We start from the raw sequence: 22,659 nt of genomic DNA on the forward strand, positions 1-22,659 counted from the left end.
CAAGAATGGAAAATTCATAGGTGAAGGCCACCTAGTGAATGAGCTTTTTGAGCTGAATGTTACGGTCATTCACCGTGGAAAAGGAATATGCAATAAGGAAGATGGCACATCCTCTTATTTGCTTGAGAGCTCAGATTTATGGCATAACAGATTGGGACATGTAAATCTAAATGCTATAAAATATTAGTAAATCTTAATTTACTAAAAGTTGATAAGTTTAACTCACAAGAAAGATGTGAAGTGTGTGTTGGAGCCAAAATGGCTAAGCTGCCGTTCCATTCGGTAGAGCGGAGCACAAAACCTCTTGAGTTGATCCATACAGACGTATGTGATTTGAAATTTGTGCAAACAAGAGGTGGTAAAAAGTATTTCATCACTTTTATAGATGATTGCAGAAGGTATTGTTACCTTTACTTATTAAGAAGTAAAGATGAGGCAATTGAAGCGTTTAAAGACTTCAAAAATGAAGTTGAAAATCAACTTAATTGTCGAATTAAGTGTGTTCGAAGTGATAGAGGTGGCGAGTAAGTAGCGCCGTTTGCAGAGTTTTGTCATGCAAGTGGTATAATTCACCAAACTACGGCTCCATATTCTCCTCAATCGAATGGTGTTGCTGAACGCAAAAATCGAACACTGAAAGAGATGATGAATGCTCTGTTGATTAATTCAGGTTTACCCTAGAACATGTGGGGGGAGGCTGTGTTAATGGCAAATTATATCCTGAATAAGATTCCACTAAAAAATATGGATGTGACTCCCTATGAGTTGTGGAAAGGCAAGAAACCTTCGTATTCATACCTCAAAGTGTGGGGGTGTTTAGCAAAGGTAGAAGTGCCTCCTCCGAAACAAGTTGCTATTGGCCCTAAAACAGTCGATTGCATCTTTATTGGTCATGCACTTAATAGTAGTGCATATCGTTTCCTAGTCCATAAGTCAGTTGTGCCTGGCGTGGCTGAAGGATCAACGATAGAGTCAAGGAATGTTATATTCTTTGAGAATGTTTACCCTTGCAAGAGGCAGGAGGATCTTTCTAGTGAAAGAATGATGGATGAATCCACTAGTTCTAATCCTCCAAAAAGGACGAGGTTGAGTCCTGAGGATGTAGAACCAAGACGTGGTGAAAGAGTTAAAATTGCTAAGACTTTTGGTCCCGACTTCATAACCTTTATGTTGGATGATGAACCAAAGTCGTTGGCGGAAGCGCTGTCTGGCCCAGATGCGCCATTCTGGCAAGAAGCAATCAATAGTAAAATTGAATCAATTATGAGAAATAACACTTGGGTGTTAGTAGACTTGCCAGAAGGTTGTAAGAGCTTAGGGTGCAAGTGGATCCTGAGAAGGAAATATAAAACTGATGGTACTATTGAAAAGTACAAAGCTCACCTAGTTGTAAAAGGCTTTAAGCAGCAAGAAGGATATGGCTTCTTCGACACGTATTCACCCGTTACGAGAATCACTTCCATTCGGGTGCTTCTTGCGATTGCTGCTTTGCACAATCTTGAAATTAACCAAATGGATGTGAAAACTGCATTTCTGAATGGTGAATTTGAGGAAGAAATTTATATGGAGCAACCTGAATGGTTTGTAGTACCTGCCCAAGAAAGGAAGGTATGCAAACTAGTGAGGTCTCTATATGGATTAAAACAAGCGTCTTTGCAATGGCACTTGAAGTTTGACAATGTGATGTTGTCAAATGGGTTCACCATCAACGAGTGTGATAAGTGTGTTTACATTAAGAACACAAATAATGGCTTCGTTATTGTGTGTCTTTATGTTGATGATATGTTGATTATGGGCAGCAATAGTGCCATTATCAACGAGACCAAAAATATGTTGAATAGAAATTTCGACATGAAAGATATGGGTCTAGCTGATGTGATTCTCGGAATCAAGATTAAAAGGAATCCTAAGGGAATAGCTTTGACACAATCTCATTACATTGAGAAAGTGCTTAAAAAGTTTCACTCCTTTGACTGTGAGCCAGCTAAGACTCTATTGGAACCCAACGTGCATTTGAGTAAGCACACGGGTGAGCCTGTAGCTCAAGAAGAATATGCAAGGATCATAGAGAGTTTGATGTTTATCACAAACTGCACCCGACCATATCTTGCGTGTACAGTGAATAAGCTGAGCGGATTTACGAGCAACCCAAGCTCGGAACATTGGAAAGCTCTGCGTAGGGTTTTGAGATACTTGAAGTATACTCTTAACTTTGAGCTGCAGTACACAAACTATCCCCAAGTACTTGAAGGGTACTGTGATGCAAATTGGATCTCTAATTCAAAAGACTCGTTTTCGACGAGTGGGTATGTGTTCACTGTTGGGGGTGGAGCTGTTTCGTGGAAGTCAACGAAACAGACATGTATAGCTAGATCCACCATGGAATCTGAGTTTATCGCTTTAGACAAAGCAGGGGAAGAAGTCGAGTGGCTTATAAACTTCCTAGTAGATATTCCATGTTGAAATAAGCCAGTGCCGACAGTAGTGATACACTGTGATAGCCAAGCGGCTATAGGGAGAGCACATAGTGGCTTATACAATGGTAAGTCTCGACATATTCGTCGGCGACACAATACCGTGAGGCATTTGATCACAAGTGGTGTTATCGCAGTTGACTATGTAAGGTCAGTGGATAACTTAGCGGATCCGTTAACTAAAAGTTTAAACCGTGATCAAATGCATAAATTGCTAAAAGGAATGGGACTGAAAACCACATCTTAAAAGATGATTATAGTGGTAACCCAACCATACGATTGAAGATCCCATGGGCTTGGTTCAATGGGAAAACGAAGCTATATGACTCTAGCTGTAACACTCGGAAGATTTTTTATCTTCGCCCATTCTTTAGAAAAGCATTGAGTGTTGTAACCTGCATGTGGTAAGAGGCTAAGTTTTGACTTTTAATGATTCTTAGAAACCTCGAGGAGGTGGGTATTGCAGGATACCTGGAAAAGAATCACCTATGTAAGTGAAGAAGTGTGGGCCGCTTCAATATGTGAATCACTTATGAATCCAAAGTGGTGTTCCATGGCCAGTAAAGGACACAAACGTGAGAACTGATGAGTTTGTAAATAGTATTGTGTCAATATTATTGTCTCGGTATACACCAAGGAGGAATGGTTCAAGGCATCACGTCCACCAGGCCACCAGTATGCCCGACAGTTTTAACTATGGAAAGTTCAAAGCCCCAAGCTACTATTCCAAATGCAATATTGTTTCTCGAGGATTGAGCGAAGAGTCTGCATGCATGCAAACACGTCTTGTGTTGGTTTGAGTTGTCAGTGCTCTAACCAATGTGGGGGATCGTGGAAAAAACATGTGAAAAATGTGGGAGACCTTTGAGGTGGCCAAGACCTATGGCCTTTCATCTTAGGTAACCCCCAAATGCATTAAGAGATAATCTTGATTGCAAGGCCTTTCAAGTGCTTTCTCTAGCCTATAAATAGGCTTGATCTTGGAGTGGAGAATACACCAACAAAAAGCATTCTCTCTTCTCTCTAGTTCTCTACATCATAGTAGCATTGCATAACTCGATTCTCGGAACTCCATCAAGTTCGCCGGTGCCTAGCGGGTTTGAGGTGCTTCTACACGCTAGGAGGAAGTCGTTTTATCTTTGGGGCAATACGTCATTCCATGAGCACTAGCCGGGGTGTAATTTGTCTTGCGGAAAGAGGGCTTCCCTCGACTCGACTTATAGTTCGGTTTGTTTTATTAATTCCGTTGTAATTTTCATTCATTTTTTTATTGTTGTTATCTTCCTTCGATTGTAATAATTAGAGTACCGCCTATACACGGCTTGGGAATTTTATCCCATTATTTCTAACACACTGATGGGTCGCAGAGTTTTGAGGTAAGCTCAACCTACGACTTGGGCCCTAAACTTAAAGACTATGTTACAACCACATACCCCACCCACATTGTTGTTAGCTACTGGGCCTTCAACGCCAGTACTGCCCCGTGACATGACGACTGCATGAGTGTGTGTGTATGCGTGTGTGTATAAGTATGAATAAGGACTAGTGTAGTGATAGTCCGTGAAGTGTGTGTGTGTGTATAACTATTTGTGCGATAATTATTGTGATTGTGCGTTCTTTAAAATACTATCAATATTGTTTTGAATATACCAGAAATGGTCAAACACAACCAATTAAGCTATTCTTTTTACTTTATAACTCACTTAGTTCGTCGTCGCTCAATTATGTTACATACAACCTTGTCTTAGCTACACCGACTTGTAATTAGTTGACATGAGGACATCTTGATAGTACAAATTACCGGAGTATATATATACTAGTAATATAAACAAAATCTTTACACACTCTACAGTTTTGTCATTAAAAGAAAATTGATGCCTTCAGAGTTTCTCAACACGTTCTTTCTTATGCAATTTCACTCGTATCTATAAGGAAAAGTATTCAATTAATTAATGGAATTATATAGTACTAGTATATATTACTTATGGTTGAATAAAAAAATTATTTTTCCATAAAATTTACAAATATTGCACTTTTCTTTTTGTAGTGCTGATTGAGCCTCTAAATTAACGAAATATATATACTGAAATAACTAATATCAAATACATAGGGCTGGCAAAACATACCGAAATACCGCACTTACCATACCGAAAAAATACCGAAAATACCGAATTTTCGGTATACCGCACTTTTCGGTACGGTATGATACCTTACCGGTAGATTAAGGTACGGTAAAGGTATGGATTTTGCATATACCGTGGTATACCGCATCATACCGCAATTACGGTATGTACTGCAAATTATGGTATATACCGTAATTTTGCGGTATATACCGTTAATAAATATATTTTTTTTAATATATATATATTATTTATAAAATTATAATATTTATATTTTTAAAACTAAAGAAAGATTAGAGGCATAATTCGTAAAGCAGTAGCAGCCATCATTAATTCATTATTCTGCCCTAATTCTAAATCTCAATTCTTCAATATTTTATATATCAAACAGGTATGATTTGCGGTATACCGCAACACGGTACGGCATACCGAAATGTCGGTAAGGTAAAGGTTTTCAAATATTGACATACCGAATTTTCGGTATACCGGAATGCGGTATACCGAAAAATTCGGTAAGGTATAGGTATGACATTTAGTCATACCGCAATTTGCGGTACGGTATGCGGTATGACATTCTCGATGCGGTATACCGTACCGATGCGGTATATAGGGATGTATTCATATCCTTCTTTGGTTTTATGTTCTATTCTCCTTTTTAATCTTGGTCATTCAATGTAAAGATCTTATGGCCCTAAATAATGCCACATATTATTAATTTAAATGAATACAATAATCGTGTAGGGTGTTTCAGGAAATCACATTAGAGTTAGTTATGGAAACTTGCTTGATTTTCTCTCCACAATATATTCCGTCGGTTTATTTCATGGAATTAGCAGAATATTTCTTCTCTCTCCAAAAAAATCTTTCTGTATCAAAACATCACAGACGTGTTAATCCGGAGGAAGTCGTGAATCTGAGTTCGTTCATCTTATTAGAAGAATAGAAAAACTTGCAGCCTTTGTGATTTTTCTTCTTATTCTCCAACAATGGAAGAAGGTAATTTAGGGACTTCACATGTTGATTATGAATCTGATTTCGTTCATCTTATTGATATTTTACGATTTTTGTGTTTATTCCAATATCATTTTTGACTGTAGTGTAGTGTAGTGTAGTGTTGAAAAAGATAGAAGTTCGCGTTTATTAGTTGTCGTGTTTGACTGTATTAGGCGAGTGTAATATAATCCAATAGGGCAGTCATTGGTGTTTAGGGTGTAGTATTTTGTTTAGTCGACGAGGTTCAGTTCTTTGTATAGGGTTTTGTTATTACCTCGGTCGCTGTGTGGTTTAATTCGACGTATGTAATGTTCAAATGTTAAAGTATAATGCATTCTTTCTTAGATTTAATGTATGGTTCATATCATATAATGAAACTAAATTCTAATACGATTATTGTTTTGATTTTATGTACAGTGTTTGTTATACCTGAATGTTCTCCACAATTGAAGCCTGTGATTGGTCAGAAGTTTCAATCCCTAGATTTTGCGTTTGCGTTTTATGATGTGTATGCCCGCGCTGTTGGGTTTGATACGCGAAAACAAGGTATGAGGAAGGCGACGGATGGTGTTACTACTTGGTATTATGTGGTATGCAATAGGGAGGGCTGCAAGAGGTCAAACGAGGAAGACGATGTGAATGCACGCTCTGGTTTTACTCTTAAACGCAGGCGGCTTTCCAAGCGATGTGGTTGTAAAGCTTCTATATCCTTCAAGTACTTTTCCGAAGCAGGAATACCAGGATATATTATTCACGAGTTCAACGAGGTTCACAACCATTGTATGGTGGAGTCGGAGCATCAGCAGTTTATGACACTTAACCGGAAGTTGGATGACGTACATCACAAATTCATTCTTGACTGTTCCAAGGCTAATATAGGCCCCACCCTTACCTTTAAGGTGTTGAAGGAAATCCTCGATGGGTTTGATCTTGTCGGTTGCAATCTTGGGGATATTAGGAATACATCTCGCGACATCAAAGCATTCGCACACGGTTGTGACGTGCAGATGGTGTTGGACGACATGTCGAAGAAGAAGGAGTTGTCAGATGCCTTCACATATCACTACGAAGTTAATGCTGCTAACCAGTTGGTTGCCCTTTTTTGGTGTGATGGTTTGATGAAGAGGAACTACCATATGTTTGGTGACATAGTGGCGTTTGACTCCACCTACAACACAAACAGGTATACATTATATTCTGTTTATTTGTACTTTACTGAGTGCATTATAAAGCCATAAAGGTGCATTACAACTTTATCGTTATGCATTATTCCGAATTAATTATGCTAATGCTGCATTCCTGTGTGCATCGCAGGTATTGCATGATCTTCACACCTTTCACGGGGAAGGACAATCATGGTAAACCCGTAACATTTGCTGCTGGATTGGTCTGCAACGAGAAAACAGGGGCATTTGCCTGGTTGTTCAAACATTTCGTCGAATGCATGGGTGTAGCCCCCAAAATGCTTGTGACCGATCAAGACTTGGGCATGAGATCAGCTATTCAAGAGGTTCTTGTAGGAACTCGACACCGCTGGTGCATGTGGCATATAATGCACAAGTTGGCTTCCAAGGTTCTAGGCAGGTTGCTTAGGGACAAAGATTTCAAGAAGGAATTCAATGCATGCGTTTGGTCGGACTTGCTTGAACCCGACGAATTTGAAGAGGAGTGGAATGGAGTGATTGAGCGTTATGAGCTGGAAGACGTTGATTGGTTGAACACATTGTACGAGTATAGACAGATGTGGATATCGGCATACTTCAGAGATTTCCCACTCGGTTCGATGATTAGGACTACGTCCATATCAGAATCTGAAAACAGTTTCTACAAAAATTTTATGAAGCCCCGAGCGAACCTTGCCGAATTATACTTGTATTTCAACAATGCTCTGGACTTTCAGCGGAATGCTAGAACAAAGCTGGACTACAACGATGCTACTTCCGTGCCCATACTGGCCACTAAGTTGGGTTTCGAGAAACATGCTACGACGATTTACACAGACAGTATGTTCAGGAAGATACAAGAAGAAATTGTTGATGGGAATGACAGATGCTGTGTGCTTGGTTTTTCATCAACAGATACGATTGACACCTACAAGCTTGGGGATAGCCGACGGAATTCGTATTCCGTGACACACGACAAGACTGACCACTCATACTCGTGTGACTGCAAATTGTTCGGTAGGCAGGGCTATTTGTGTTGCCACATTTTTTTTCTATTCAGGAACAATGAAGTGTCAAAAATTCCAGAGATGTACTGCAATAGCCGATGGATGAAGACTCCCTTAGCCAAGGCCGTACATGGACTTGATGTCACCGTAGATACAAGGTCCACCGTAGAGACAAGGTCCACCGTTGAGGATAGGCAGACTGTTACAAATCAAGGAATATCGTTGTTCTACGGTTTCCTTCGACGTTTTGAGAGTGACATTGAAGTGCTTCGTGGTTTCGTAAGTGGTTTGGAAGAACTTGGTAATTCTCTTCAAGCTGGAACTCCTCCAACCTCGGCGTTTGAAAAGAGGCGCATGATTGAAGAATTTTACGGAATGCCAAGGCCTGAAGTTGTAGAGGTCCATCCTCCGGATGTTGTAAAGACGAAGGGTCATGCTAGCAGCTCCGCGAGCCGACTGGTTTCAAAGAGAGAAAAGGCTATAAAGGAGGCAGCTAGACCTCTTAGACGTTGTAAGGCGTGTGATGAGTTGGGCCATCACGACTCTAGAAACTGTCCAATGCTTAAAGAGATGGAGAAGGAGAAAGCGCTCAGTAAAGGCAAGAGGAAAGCTTGATGTGTTTTGTAACGAATAAAATACTTTTTCGCCTCGGTTTTGTTCTTATTATTTGTAGCGCTGTCGTCAATTTTTTCGTAACAACTCCGTGGAGTTGCGATGTTTACTGTTCGTTATTGACTTACAACCTTGCATTAATAAGGATATTATATGCATCACTCCCTCAATTCATTCCATTAGTTGATTTTCTTGGTTTTGCGCATAAGCGCTGTTATAGGCTTGCATTAGTAAGGATGTTCTATGCATCACTCTGTCGTTTTGTTCCGTTAGTCGAGTTCGTTGATAATGTGCATTCTCGATAAATATCCTTGCATTAAATATGAATGTTCTATGCATCACTCCGTTTAGTTAATCCTTTACCACATTTCTTTGTTTGTGTGCATTATCGGATTAAATCCTTGCATTAAATAAGTTTATTCTATGCATCCATCCGTTTATTTAATCCATTAATCCATGACTTTGTTTATGTGCGTTATCGTATCTTAGACTTGCATTAAACACGCCATACTGCGCAGCACTCTCGTTTTTTTATTAAATCACAATTTACTGTCCATTATCGACTTACAACCTTGCATTAGTAAGGATGTTCTATGCATCACTCTGTCGTTTTGTTCCATTAGTCTAGTTCGATGATAATGTGCATTAATGATAGATATCCTTGCATTATTTTGTATGTTCTATGCATCACTCCGATTATGTGCGTTATCGTTTTTTAGACTTGCATTAAACACGCCATATTGCGCAGCACTCTCGTTTATTTATTCCATTACTCCATTAATCTGTTAATATGCATTATCGTTTCATAGCATTACATTAATAGTGTTATGTTGTGCATTACTCTCGGTTATTTCATCCATTGCTGATTAAGCAACTATTAGTCCTACGATTGTTAATGGATAACTTAATCCTATATCACCGCACTACATCACACAATAGTACCAAAATATGCATCAGTTATCAAAACAAGTGTATGGTTCAAAGCATTCGTCATTTGACCAAATCAAAATAAGTTACCCCAAACTAACTGTCTTCAACTTAAAATCCACATCGTTTCTAATCAGTACTCTTGCAATCAATCCAGCCCAAACTCGTCGACCCACTTATCGAAATTGAACTTTGGCGGCTTCTCTTTCCAAAACTTGGCGGCATAAGAGATGTTGGTGTCGCGCTCAGAATTGTGTGTAGAAGACAGCAGTGCGTTTGCTACCTTAATTCGGTACATTTCCAGATTTTTTGTCCCGTTGCCGGTGAATCCACACTGCCAATCTTTGTCCTTTCCGCCGAAATAAGTCTCCATGTGCCGCATGATGTACACCCCCGTCTCCACAGATGGATCGTTTCTCCTCCAAGTCATAGCCACCACATGTGTCTTACATTTTCGGACCTCGGCTGCCTTTTGATTAGCCGTCAACTTCACCAGCGCTTCTGCGAAAAATTGTTTCTGCAACAAATTCCCACAAAAAAATGCGTTAGAAACACAAATAATGCACAGTTATCCGAATGTAATGCAACTTAATGGAATACCCTCAAACACGCACCAGAAGGGAGGGTGTTTTCCCATATTTTGCCTTGAAAGATTTGTGGGAGTCAGCCAATGTGTGGTCGATGATGTTCATGTTGCCATCCGGTAGATCAAAACACACCACATACTGATGTGTAGAACCCCAAACCGGGAAGAAAAACTGTACAAATGAAATTAGGTTAACGTATGTACATCAGATGGGTTAAGCGTAATAGAATTTACCATGTCAAAGTTCTCCCATTTAAAGATTCCCGTTCCAAGTACATCATCGAACAACCGAGTCCAGAATGTCTCCCTCAACTGGTCCTCTGACCATTCAGCCGGGGTATCAATCACGGTGTGTCTCTACAGTGTAATGTGGTAAACAAGTTAATTATTTATAATTGCAATACTAATTACCAACCAGGGCACAAGGTATTTCACTAACGCATGGTTTTGTCGAGAAGAAGACCCTATCAACTGTTTCCGGAGCTTTGAGCTTCTCCATGTTATTCAAGTGGACGCTCCAAGTGTCTACAATGGCTGGGCTAATGCGCTTGAACGGCGCCAGCGATGCGAATTCAATATGCATTGTCGTGATACAGTCGTCTACGTAAACAACCGTCTCCCTACACATTAATAAAGTGTGCATAAGTAACCCATTTCACACGAAATAGTCGAGCAAAACTAAAAAACTTACTTATTCACTTCCGCTGTGCTCAGCACCCAATAGTATAGCGACTTGTCCGGATAGTTTGGCTTTGCCGTTAGTGTAATCGCCCGGTTGTGGAATGGAGAACGGGCAGCCAGACTGGCTGTCTTGAAACGGGATGATGCCAGCTTCCCGGGATCCTGCAATAATAGGTGACAGGGTTAATACAGTTCATCCACAACCCCACTTTTTAAATACAACATACCTCAAAATCACCATCTGGAGTGTCCAAGCACGACACAGCAACACCCTTTCCCTTTCCAGGCACAACCTGTGGAGCAACACCCTTTCCCTTTCCGCCACCCACCTTTCCAGCACCCTCCTTTCCAGCAAGAACTTCAGGTTCTTTGGGTTTTACCCCCACACCAATCTCAATACCCTTTGCAGCATCTGGGACAATTTTCTATATGGACAACAGTGAGGTTCCATTTAATGCATAATAAGTACTGTATACTTCAACAAAAAACCTAAATAATACGCACTAACAACACCATGTAATGCATTAAACACACCATGTTGTTATGGTTAATTCAGCCTATATAATGCAACCAATGAATACTTTTAATGAATGAACAGTTGAATTCAATGCACGCAACCTGTCAAATAATGCACAACATTATTTTTATAATATTTATTAAAGGAATTACTTTTGTATTGGCAGCCCGTTTTCCCTTCAACTCCTTACGACCTACAGCCTTATCAGATGGAATCTCATTGCGTTCCAGGATTTGTTTTCCCTTCGCCTTCTTTGTTTTGCCTTTATCTCCGCAGCCTCCTTCACTATCACCTCTAACCTCAGCCTGCTGTAAACAATGGACTCACAGTTAAGTATTTTGTAACATGAAGGATTAGTACACATTCAATGATGTAATTTTCCTACCCCATGGCTGATTTCAACACCACCTGCGGCTGTCCCAGATGCCGCTCCAGATCCAACAACCAAATTAGGCTTGTCTCCTGACAAAAGTAAATAATGCGTGAATTATGATTTAATAAAGCAAAAACCTCTGTTTACAAAGCGTTGTAAACTTTACAAAAAACAGAAACACCATCATGCTCACCTCCAACACCATCAGCTCCGGTCTCCTCGGCATTAGTGTTTTCCTCTTCCCTAGAAGAACCCTCTGCCCGTTGTTCTTTCTGCGTAGCAAAAGGGTCCGGACAATCAAATCCATCCAAGACGAACGTTGGCCTATCAAATCCCCGGCTTATTGTTTTCTTTTTGTCGTATGCCTGCATCATCTTCTCCATTTCAGCAATCCACTCGGGACTGCACTCTTCCTCGTCTTCCCTCGCTTGTGTTAGTGTTGTCACGATGTCCTCATCTTCCACAGGCTTTTCATCTTCCATCCCTAACAACTTCAACCCAATCTGACTCCTCAATCGTAAGCACCCATCTTCAAGCAGTTCAATAGGTATCTGCTTAAAATCGTCGACCCACCTCGAAATAGCGTGTCCCATCAAAGAACTCGAAGCGACAAAACGAGCTCTGAGTCTCTTCGCCTTGTTCCTGTTGGGGGTTCCACTCACTCCCCTTTCCATAGCGTCCACCCTCCTTCTTCCTCATCGGTAAGATACTGATGTTTGTCAATGCGGCCCTCTAACCTCCCCGTTCCGAACTGATCAACCTCTGCATCTTCCCTTTGCTTGAGGGTCTCCGCTGTCCAACCTTTTATAGTGGGCCAAGCACGCTCGACTCGCCTCCGTATGTGAACTACACGGTCCACGTACGCACACTGACACAAAAACAATTCACAGTAAAGGCTATTTTAATGCAACATATTGGGTTCATTAATGCAGCAAAAAGTAATGCATGTACTGTAACATATAATGCAATGCCACAATTACCTACCAAAAGAAAATGGATTGGCCCGGTGAAGTATGCAGTATCCCCCCTGGCCCAGCCCGGTTAAGTGACTTCCAGCACGGATAAGACGTAACCGCACCAATTCATGTCACTGATAGCCTCCACATCGTCGATAAAGTGTAATATCTTTGGCTTGCAATTGCCATCTGAAGGAGTCTCCATCAAGGCATTCTCCAGTAAGAACATGAATAGACGCTTGAAGACCGGACCACCATCAGTTTCTTCCTTAATCATATTTGCAACATCTGTCGCGTTCAGCTTGTACTGAGACTTTTTACACCGCGCAGCAACCATATCGTTGAACTCGAAGTTTGATTGATATTCTTTGCGTGCAATTTGAATCCGTCCTCTCGGGAAGCCCAATGTAAGGTGGACATCCTCCTCATCTAGTGTTAGGCGGTCGCCACCAGATAATGGAATCTCGCACCGAGCCAGATTTAACGACTTCAACACCCGGTAAGCTAGGTAACCTGGGTACTCCCTGATGTTGAACTCTAGGACAGCGCCGAAACCCAGTTCGATCACGGCTTCCTTCTGACGGGGAGTCAGGTTTTGTATACACGATATGAACTCGGTTGGGTTTTGACGACAGTAAAGGTAGTCGGCTTTCTTCCCCCTGGGTTTCTTTTTCTCCAATTCTTCATTGCGTGAACTTGTTGCAGCCTCTTCCTCGGCTAACCTTTTCCGCAGTTTCTCAGCGAATCCTAATGGAATAACATCGTCTACGGCTTTGTCAAACTCAGTCCGGCGGTGCTTGGAACCTGCCCAGAACAGGTAAAAACATGTTTTAGATCAAACAATCTATGCGTTGAAGTAAGTAATGCACGCCATGTATTTGTCAATGCACAGAACTGAAGCTGTAATTCACAAAACACAAATATTCCAGCATATGATTTGCTAAAGGGATGGATGCCACAAATTCATGCCAAGCTGCAACATAACAAAATTGCCAAAATACCCTATGCGATTAAGTAAGTAATGCATGTCATCTTTTTACCAATGCACAGAACTGAAGATATAATGCATAAACCCAAGCATACCAATACATCACTTGCAAAAGGGATGCATCCAACAACTACATGCCACATCACCAGAGAACATAAATTCCATCTACTCTATGCGTTTAAGTAAGTAATGCAAGCCATCTATTTTGTAATGGACAGAACTCAAGATGTAATGCACAAACATGAATAATAATCCAAAAAAATGATTGAATGATGCATAACCTTCATTCTGTTCTGGCTGGCTTTTGCAAAGGCGTTGTCTTTTAGTCATTGTATATCTGCACGACGATAGAGAAAAAATCGGTGAGTTTTCACCCTTAACTCCGTGCGGTTTCACCCAAAAAGTGCTGAAAAGTGTAAAAAATGCCCGAAAAAATAAGAATACAATAAATAGAATGCTCACAATACCAAAGTCTCCAACAAAACAACAACGTCTTTTTTGCATTACACCTACGGCAAAACCCAGATCCAAAGCAGAGAAGTAATTGTTATATCAAGGATGAACAAAACCCTATCCCTACCAACCGCAATTTCAACTTTCCCAACAAGATCGAGCCAAAGAATTTTGTGCATTATTTCGATTATAAACTAAGAATCGATGTTTCAGAGTGTTTGTGACTTCAATCGATGTTTAGGACTGTTTGTGCCTACCAAACAAAAAAAACAGAACCAAACCTCGATTTTGGGAGGAGATGTTTCGACTTCCGACGACGAACAGCGCGTAGTGTTTAAAAGTAGGGAATCGTCCAGCGACGTAGATTCCACGGCGGGAATGGTGCACCAACGGAGCGTTCGCGGCGGCCGGCGTTCGTAGAACTTGATTCTAATTCACGGATCGGCGGCTAGGGTTTTGTGGATTTAGGAGAGAATATTTGAGAAATAGTGTTGATGGGATGGAGTGAGAGAGAGGGGAGTTGAGAGGTCGATGAAAATGCCGCGTTAATTTCGGACCTGCCGCTTTGAAACCGATTATGTAGTATGTTGTTTTACTGCTTTACCCTTTTAATGCACGAAAATGGACAAATAATGCAATACGGGATCAGATTGTCACTTTTAATCTACTCCATCCATTCCATCAATCTAATGGTTGATATTAAGAAGAGGAAAGACACTTAGGGTGTAATAGAACCTTAATGCTCCCATATATATATATATATATATATATATATATATATATATATATTACCCTGGCCTTGAGTTGGAATTGGTTCCTTGCCCAATTTGAATTACAAACATCCATGATACCAATACCTATTGGTCGAAGTATACTTAATTAAACCTTATTTTATTAGTAAAGCAACTCTAATTAGTACTAGGAAATACTGAAAATACATAATTAGTGTATTCTTCCTACCGGTTGGTATAAGAGTTATTTTAGCTTTTTAAGTATTATTTTAAGTGGATGACATGCATATTCGTTAATGGTGCTATTATATGTTATTAAAACAAAATACAAAAACAAAAACAAGTAAAATTGCCGAAAATCGAATGGGAAAAAATAAATGCGGTGAACGTGGATCGAACACGTGACCTTCAGATCTTCAGTCTGACGCTCTCCCAACTGAGCTATCCCCGCTTTGTGTTATGTAACTTGCCAACAGTTTCAGTTATCGGATACTGATTTTGAAAGGAAAATATATGATATTAAGATATTTGTAAAATTAAGTTATAGTAATTATTTATCCAAACTCTAAAGTTACAATCGTAAAAGTACACCAGAGTCAAAAGAAGTTAGGTATACCGTGATTCATGAAGCCTTGAAAACTAGTAGTACTAGTATCAAATAACACTCAAATACTTTGCCATTTTAGTGCCCACAAGTCAAAACTAACCATGCATGCACTCCCCTTTTAACAGGAAGAGTTAGTAGGAGTATCGCATGTTTAATAACAGCCTTAACTACGTTTGGATGTGATGATGACAATAGGAACATATCTAATTTACAAAAAATCTACTATATGAGGTCTAACCGTTTGATGAAAACAAGCCGAATCCAGTGAACCAATAATTCTAACAGCAGTTATATTTGTCAAAGTAACTGGCAGTCATCTTAACAAATTTTGACAGCTAAAGAGCTCCACCCAAGGGCTAACATAAGCACAAACATATACCATCAAAAAAAGTTCACCCTAAATTAGAACTAACACCAACATGGAGGTATCAGGTATAAATACACCAAGTTTATTACAGTAACAAACACATCCCCTTCCCTAGTACCTCAACCAAATGGGGAGGAACCAATCTTCCTCTGTGTTGGCCGTTTTTAAGAATATTTATAGAACGATATGCTCTTGTCATCAGACACACTGGCAAGCAGGCAAGATCTTACATCTGTCTGTAACGTTGGACCAAATGCCACTGCCCAAACCTGGTCAGTGTGGCTAGTCAGTATCTGGGTGGCTGCTCTCATCTTCAGATCCCATAGGCGAACGCTTTTGTCACTTGAGCCTGTTGCTATTGCTGCTCCGTCTGGGGATACATCCACACTCAGCACCCAGCTAGAGTGGCCTGACAGCGATGTGATCAAGGTTTTCCTCTCGGCATCATAGACATGGACATGACCGTCGTCTGAAGCAGAGAAGAGCACTCTTGAATCAAGAGGAGCTGATGAGTACACAAGACTTCTGACGGGCATGCAGTGGCCTTCCAAGTGGTGCAAGAATTTGGCACGGGGCACGTCAAAGACAGAGATGGTTCCATCCATTGCACCAGATGCAACTTGTCTACCATCGGGGCTCCATGCTACGGACAGGGCAAATTTCTTGCTCCCACTTCTCTCTGATGGCTTCAATCCTTCGGGTCGAGGAGCTTCTAGTGTGGCAATCAGCTTCCATTCTGCGGTATCCCACAGTTTCACTGATGCACTACCACCTCCAGCTGCTGCTAGTGTTGTACCCTGAGTAAGAAGATGTAGAAGTTTCCGATGAGACAAACAAAAGTAAATTCTGCCAGAAATAGGCAAAAGTAACATATAGTAATTGGGAAAGTTCAAAGATATTATAGCTGATATCATAATGCTTCTCAAAATTGTTTGGAAAAGGTATGGAAGAGTTCCATGAACAAGAATCAGAATACTATTGAGACCACAAGTAAAAGATAGAAATGTGTTAACTCATAGGTTAGCAATGATCAAGGTCTAATATATAAATATATATGTATGTATGTAAATATTACAGTATTTTCTTACAGTATATATTAATTGTTTGGTAGTCAATCAGAGGAGTATGCACCAAGAAGGAGAAGATCTCATCAGATTGGGAAACTTAACAAATCTGGACAGGAGTTCTCATTTTCACACCACAAACAATATATTATAGTGTTATGTACAATTCTGGGCCATCATGAGTCACCAAACAGAATACGAAACCAACATGTATCATTGTTCTTACAGGATACTATGAAATTTGAAAAATTGGTACAATTTTCATTATCAGTATGAGAAAAGTAGCCTCGGGTTAGAATGAGATCAGTGTCTGTCTGATGACACCACCAAGTAAAAGATCGTGCAAACTACTATGATTAAAGCTAGGAAGACAGTAAACGTTTATGATCCGTCACCCATGGAAACAATTTATAGCTGGAAAGTTACTTCAAGTTAACCTATAGCTGCCCAGTCAGAGAAGAAAACGTGGTGTCACAACATATTATAAATTTTCGAGGCAAAAGCTCTGTGTCTCGGATCACCAGTCAAAATGAGTGCAAGAAGTATGTTTCAACTTTCAACTAAATATAAACAGGAACCTTTATGCCTCGTTTGCTAGGAAAGATATGATCAGAAGAGATATGACATACTATAACAGTGAATAGGATGTGGTGTCTTAGCTAAGGATGATATCTTAACATAACATGTTGTTTGGTAGCAAAGTTGAAATTCCCATATAGACAGATTGTGTTTGGCATACAAGATTGGATCGTATCACAAGTAAGATCGACTATTTCAACCTCTAGATTTCATTTGTTGACGATTTTGTGCATGTAACTCTCCCATTCCCAAATTTGCTGAAGGCGCCACAGGTTTGCGGAATTGATCTTCAATTGAAGGATTCCACTGATAACTTTCTTATCTTGGAGTTATCACTAACTAACATCAATTGAAGTTTCTCAAGAAGCAAGATTTTGAATTACCTTTCAACCAAATTTTTCAAAACACAAAGTACCACAAGTTCACATCAACTAAAATCAGAAGGTATGCTATAAACCTGAGGCAGGAGTGAAAAACCAGAAAAGGGAGAACTTGAAGGGAGGCGAGAGGAATTTCAGTTGTGGTTTCAAAAGATTTAGCAAATTAATTTTCGAGATAAAAGAATAATTTGAAGGATAGTCTACAATTAAAAATATTGGAACAGCTTGTATACCCTTAAGCCCTCATTCCATCACAAAAAAAAGGAGAAAGGAAAAACAAAGTTTAAAGGGGAAAGGAAGAGCATAGACTGCCTCAACCATTCATTCAATGAAGCATGCCTCGTACACCACCATCTTCTCCCGAACGATCGTTCAACTTATTTTGCTAATTACTTTATGAAATACAAATAAATGATTCAGAGCAAAATCAGCTGTTAGTTAAGAATCTCTACTGATCACTCTTGCGTTCTTATTGTTTGCTATCTATGTTCCCTATTTAGCTAAATTTGATAGCAATTGCATCATTATATTTCATAACCCCAAATCATCATTAGCACGTGTATAGAAAAATAAAAAATAAACACAGCAAAATAAAATCATAATCAAAGACGCCCAAAAAAAAACCTAATTGACGAATACCTGGGGATTGAATTGCAATTGCCAGACTTCAGAGGGCGGAGCCTCGAGGGTGGCGATGGTATTGTTGGTGGCGACATCAAAGACTCGAATGAAGCTGTCGATGGAGGCGGAAGCGGCGATCCGGCCGGATGGGTGGGCGGCAACGGAGACGACGCCGAGGCAATGGCCGGTGTTGGTCTGCAACTTGTCCGGGCCATTGGGGTTCCACAGCCTGACAGTCTCGTCAAGAGAGCCCGTCAGCAGCAGCGGCCCGGAATCGTCGGTGGGCGGCACCCAGGCCGCCGCCCAGATGGAATCGTCGTGGGCATTCTGCACGGTGTTCAACGGAGCTAGTTTCATGATTTTGGGCGGAAAAAAACCCTAATTCAGGTGGCAGCGGTGGTTCGAGTAGTGGAGCCGCCAAAATCTATTACCCTAGATTAAATATACTTTTTCTTCTTAATTCCCCTCTAAATATACACGTTTATTAAATAGCCTAGTCCACTCTCACTGCCTATGGACTTCATTTTGACATTGAAACAATCAAACAATCGATTTTTGGCCAAATTCGGAAAGGGCTCCATATTAAGTTAGGAAAGGGCTGATTATGGCCAAATACGTTTATAAATGCCAAAGGCAAGGCAAGTTTGATAATATGGCTCCATATTAAGTTAGGAAAGGGCTGATTTTTGGCCAAATTCGGATGTTTGATACACTAGGAAGACCTTATCGTCGACCCGAGAATATGTAAGTAGTCCGAGTATTTATGCTCATGTACTGTATATATCTTTTCAGAGTCATGTCGCTCAATACTTTTCTCACCTTGAATTGCATATCAAAATAGTTTGTCTTTCTAAATTCAGGATGTACTTGATAATATATTACAGATCCGAAAAGGAGTTAACTGTGGATCTCGTCGTCCAATTTATTACAGCTTAGTGAATTGTAGAGTTCGCATCTTGCGTCATGCAGCCATCTTCTAAAGCCATTTTTCGTTTTGTGAAATCTCGTACACGTATTTTGTCGTTGAGTTGTCTCTTTGCTCCATTTTTGGCATGTCGTCTTTTGCAAATTGTTTCTAAGCTGATGCATAAATATACAAATACAAGTTGTTGTGTTTTAATTTGTGCCCTATTTGTTTATGAAGTATTGAATTCAATTGAAAATCCAATTTTGTGATCATAATCAGAAAATTTAATTTAGGTATGACAATTTACGATCAGTTCTTAAATCGCCAACCCTTTAGGTTTCTCATAATAAAAGCCTAACTAAATCGCATGTTTGATAATGTAGATTAGGAAGACTTTACTATCGGCTTGAGAATATGTAAGCAGCCCAAGAATCTATTCCCATGTACAACAATTAAATTTTCAGAGCCATAGTACTTGATACTTTTCTCACCTTGAATTGTGTGTCAAGATAATACTTTGTTTTCTCATTACTTTTCTCCATCTATTGATTCATGATGTTCTTTTCTCTGCTTGATATCTTGCGAATCCTAGTCACGTGGATCTCGTCGTCCGATTTACCCCAACTTAGTGAATTGCAGAGCTTGCATGTTGTGCATGCAACCATTTTCTAAAGTCGTTCTTGGTTTTCTAAAATGTCGTCAGCATATTTTCTGTTGTTGAATTGTTTCTTCATTCCATCTTTGGCCGATCGTCTTATGCAAAATGATTGTAAGTTCGATGCATAAATGTGCAAATATAGGTTGTTGTGTTTGCCCTAATTGTTTACGAAGTTTTAAATTCAATTGGAAATCCAATTTTGTGATCATAAGCTGAAAATTCAATTCAAATGAGAATTTACAGTATCCTTTTGCACAACACAAAGATATGATTTGAAGTAAGACTCCACAACAACTTATGGTATTTATTTATATTACAATATTTATAAAATAAAAAACAAATCAATTGAAATTCAAAACATGCTTAATAAATACAAAAAATGCATTGATTAAAAAACAAAAAAATCACTTTTAGTTTTTTTTTTTTTAATTACCAAGGATATTGATGCACTATTTATTAGCACTAAAAATACCTGCAAGTTTACAGGGTAGATCTAGTATAACTAAAGGTCAGTACCGGGATATCGAACACAGGGAATAAGATTGCAACTGTCTATCATATACTAAGCGTCATATACTATCTAGAGACACACATTATTTTTGGTTTTTGGTTTTATAAACTAGACATAAATATAAATAAATAAAATAAAATAATACAAAACATGCTAAAGAATGTAGAGTTTTAGGATCCAACTAATATAACCTAGTGATGATTAATCTCATAGAACCTTTACCTTTACGTGTCTCCAGGATTATTAGGAAAGTCGCCATTATCAGATAAGCCCCCTCTCGAGTGTACCTATCCAGTAGATTAGACTCTAACTATCAAAGTCTCCTTCTAATAGATTATATTCTAACTCCTTAAGTTCCTAAGACTCAAGCCCTCACAAAGGGTCTCCTCTCTCGAGTGGGGATAAACCTATGTGTTGTACCCGTTCCTTTTACCACGTAAAACTAGCTATCTCTCGATTAATCTAGTTAAACGGACATAGTTCTAAAGTTGGCCAGACAAAAGAACAATAAAAGCACAAGAACAAGCAAAACAATCACAAGAGCCAGGAAAAAAGTTCAATTCAATAAATCAAAACATGTTCATAATAGTCTTCACCAAAAACCATACAAAAGATATTTAACTACTCATAGACAAGTAGTAAAAATCAATAAAAGTACTAGACATGAAAGAAATAGATAAAACCCAAGGTTGAATCTTCAATCTTCAGTCTCTCTTGCCTGGATCTGCAAAGCTCCGCTCCAATGGAAGATGGATGAATTGATGTGTGGAATATGGAATGGAAGAATGTGTAGAGAGGAAAAGATTGGAGGTTCTGAGATAGAGATTGTGAATTAGGTTTGGGTATTTATAGGCTAGAAAAAGGGTTTAGGAATGGTAAAAATTATCCTCCAAGAAATATAAAAGATATTATTTTCGAATTCTTCAATTAATAGGAGAGATTTGAGCAATAATTTATTCCTTCCTTGAATTTCCGCCTAATTTCCGCTAGCTTTGACTGCACTGCGCAATGTTCGTAGAATAGTCATAACTCCGATTGAGACGTGCGAGATGTCCACGCGAAGCTCATTCGAGGACGAAGAGAATGATATGAATTAAGCACTAATTGGACTTCAAACTCGCTGGCAGAATGGGCTCGAACAGAGGCTGCTGCACCTTGGTCTTTTTGCACCTTTTTCTATCTTTTTCTATCATTTATCAACAAACACATTAAAAATACCAAATGTATAACATATGCAATTTAAGAACATAATTTGCATGATTGACATTTAAAACGAGTCAAATCTAGCCCTTAAAAACATGCAAAATCCGTGTTTGTCAGATATCCACCGGCGGGCCCAGTAACTATTTCCCACGCTGATTTATAGGCACTTCAATGGGTGAAACTTTAGTTGTACAGTATTATTTTAGAAAACATGACAATCAAAATGCCCCTAAATATTTTTTGTTTTTCTTAGAGCATCCGCAATGGTCGACTAGCGACCGGCTAGCCGATTCGTCACGCTAGCCGATCGGCTAGCCGAACCATTGCAATCGGCGAACACGAAATCGGCGAGCGGATCGGCGTGGGCTGGCCGATCGCTCGTCGCTGGCCGATCGGCTAGCCGCCATTGTGGCGGCCCGATCGGCCAGCGCCGATTTTTGAATTTTTTTTTTTTTTTAAATCATATATAAACGCGATTTTCGTTTCATTTTCATTTGCACCACTTGTTTTAACGAGTTTTCTCTCTCTCTAACTTTCTGTACAAGAGCATCATCGAGCGATGAGTAACGCGGGTGGTAGCGGTAGTGGTAGTGGTGGGGATCCTGAGGAGTACGAACGGAGGATGAACGAGGCTATGGATGCCTACATGAACCGCAGGATGGAGCGTGGAACAGCAGGCGATACCTCGCCCTCCACGAGTTGTCCACCACCGAGCAGTGATTGATCGGGATCACGTAGCTGCACATCAGCGGCTGTACGACTACTACTTTGCAGAGAACCCGCGGTTTCCCGCCAACATGTTCCGGCGGCGTTTTAGAATGCGCAGGGAGTTGTTTATGCGCATCGTTAGCGCATTAGAGCGTCGATATCTGTGTTTCCGCTTCAGGCACGATGCGGCTGGCAGACCCGGCCACACCCCTATTCAAAAGTGCACGGCGGCAATCAGGCAGTTGGCCTACGGAGGCGCGGCAGACATGTGGGATGAGTACCTCCACATCGGTGAGTCGTCAGCCCTGAAATGTCTAAAGGAGTTCTGTGGGGGCGTGATCAGCATTTACGGTGAGCAGTACCTTCGAAGCCCTACTCCCGAAGATTGTCAGAATTTGATGCAGATGCACGGGGAGAAGCATGGGTTCCCCGGGATGTTAGGCAGCATAGATTGTATGCATTGGGAGTGGAAG

At 40.1% G+C, this 22,659-nt stretch overlaps 3 protein-coding genes and 1 non-coding gene across 4 annotated transcripts; 1 reads left to right on the plus strand and 3 right to left on the minus strand.

The window, feature by feature from the left end:
- Nucleotides 1-5,580: 5,580 nt before the first annotated feature.
- LOC125198734 (protein FAR1-RELATED SEQUENCE 5-like) lies at nucleotides 5,581-8,372 on the plus strand. The gene is made up of 3 exons (XM_089056720.1): nucleotides 5,581-5,590; nucleotides 6,005-6,770; nucleotides 6,902-8,372. The coding sequence occupies exons 1-3, from the start codon at nucleotides 5,581-5,583 to the stop codon at nucleotides 8,370-8,372; spliced, it is 2,247 nt and encodes a 748-aa protein (XP_088912846.1).
- Nucleotides 8,373-9,444: 1,072 nt separating this feature from the next.
- Nucleotides 9,445-12,127, minus strand: LOC148928598 (uncharacterized). The gene is made up of 9 exons (XM_089056721.1): nucleotides 11,647-12,127; nucleotides 11,466-11,542; nucleotides 11,233-11,385; nucleotides 10,791-10,988; nucleotides 10,574-10,725; nucleotides 10,322-10,502; nucleotides 10,117-10,239; nucleotides 9,911-10,054; nucleotides 9,445-9,813 (listed from the first exon to the last, which is right to left on the minus strand). Exons 1-9 carry the CDS (start codon nucleotides 12,125-12,127, stop codon nucleotides 9,445-9,447), a joined length of 1,878 nt encoding a protein of 625 aa, XP_088912847.1.
- A 2,832-nt stretch (nucleotides 12,128-14,959) lies between these two features.
- On the minus strand, nucleotides 14,960-15,032 carry TRNAF-GAA (transfer RNA phenylalanine (anticodon GAA)). Its single transcript has one exon. It is a non-coding gene; the product is annotated as a tRNA-Phe (tRNA).
- Nucleotides 15,033-15,453: 421 nt separating this feature from the next.
- On the minus strand, nucleotides 15,454-18,728 carry VIP3 (Transducin/WD40 repeat-like superfamily protein). The gene is made up of 2 exons (XM_048096079.2): nucleotides 18,218-18,728; nucleotides 15,454-16,352 (listed from the first exon to the last, which is right to left on the minus strand). Exons 1-2 carry the CDS (start codon nucleotides 18,554-18,556, stop codon nucleotides 15,720-15,722), a joined length of 972 nt encoding a protein of 323 aa, XP_047952036.1. The 5' UTR covers nucleotides 18,557-18,728; the 3' UTR covers nucleotides 15,454-15,719.
- Nucleotides 18,729-22,659: the final 3,931 nt, after the last annotated feature.

Source organism: Salvia hispanica, chromosome 4 (genome assembly GCF_029641045.1).
Source record: "Salvia hispanica isolate PSC_SH4W2 chromosome 4, Shi_PSC_v1, whole genome shotgun sequence".
NCBI classification, from domain to species: domain Eukaryota; kingdom Viridiplantae; phylum Streptophyta; class Magnoliopsida; order Lamiales; family Lamiaceae; genus Salvia; species Salvia hispanica.

Coding starts and splice junctions, on each gene's coding strand:
- VIP3 (XM_048096079.2), bottom strand. CDS start 18,556: ATGAAACTAGCTCCGTTGAACACCGTGCAGAATGCCCACGACGATTCC. Junction 16,353..18,217: donor AATTGCAATTCAATCCCCAG/GTATTCGTCAAT, acceptor CTTCTTACTCAG/GGTACAACACTAGCAGCAGC.
- LOC125198734 (XM_089056720.1), top strand. Junction 6,771..6,901: donor TCCACCTACAACACAAACAG/GTATACATTATA, acceptor TGTGCATCGCAG/GTATTGCATGATCTTCACAC.
- LOC148928598 (XM_089056721.1), bottom strand. CDS start 12,127: ATGGAAAGGGGAGTGAGTGGAACCCCCAACAGGAACAAGGCGAAGAGA. Junction 10,240..10,321: donor TCTTCTCGACAAAACCATGC/GTTAGTGAAATA, acceptor ATTACACTGTAG/AGACACACCGTGATTGATAC. Junction 10,055..10,116: donor AATGGGAGAACTTTGACATG/GTAAATTCTATT, acceptor TCATTTGTACAG/TTTTTCTTCCCGGTTTGGGG.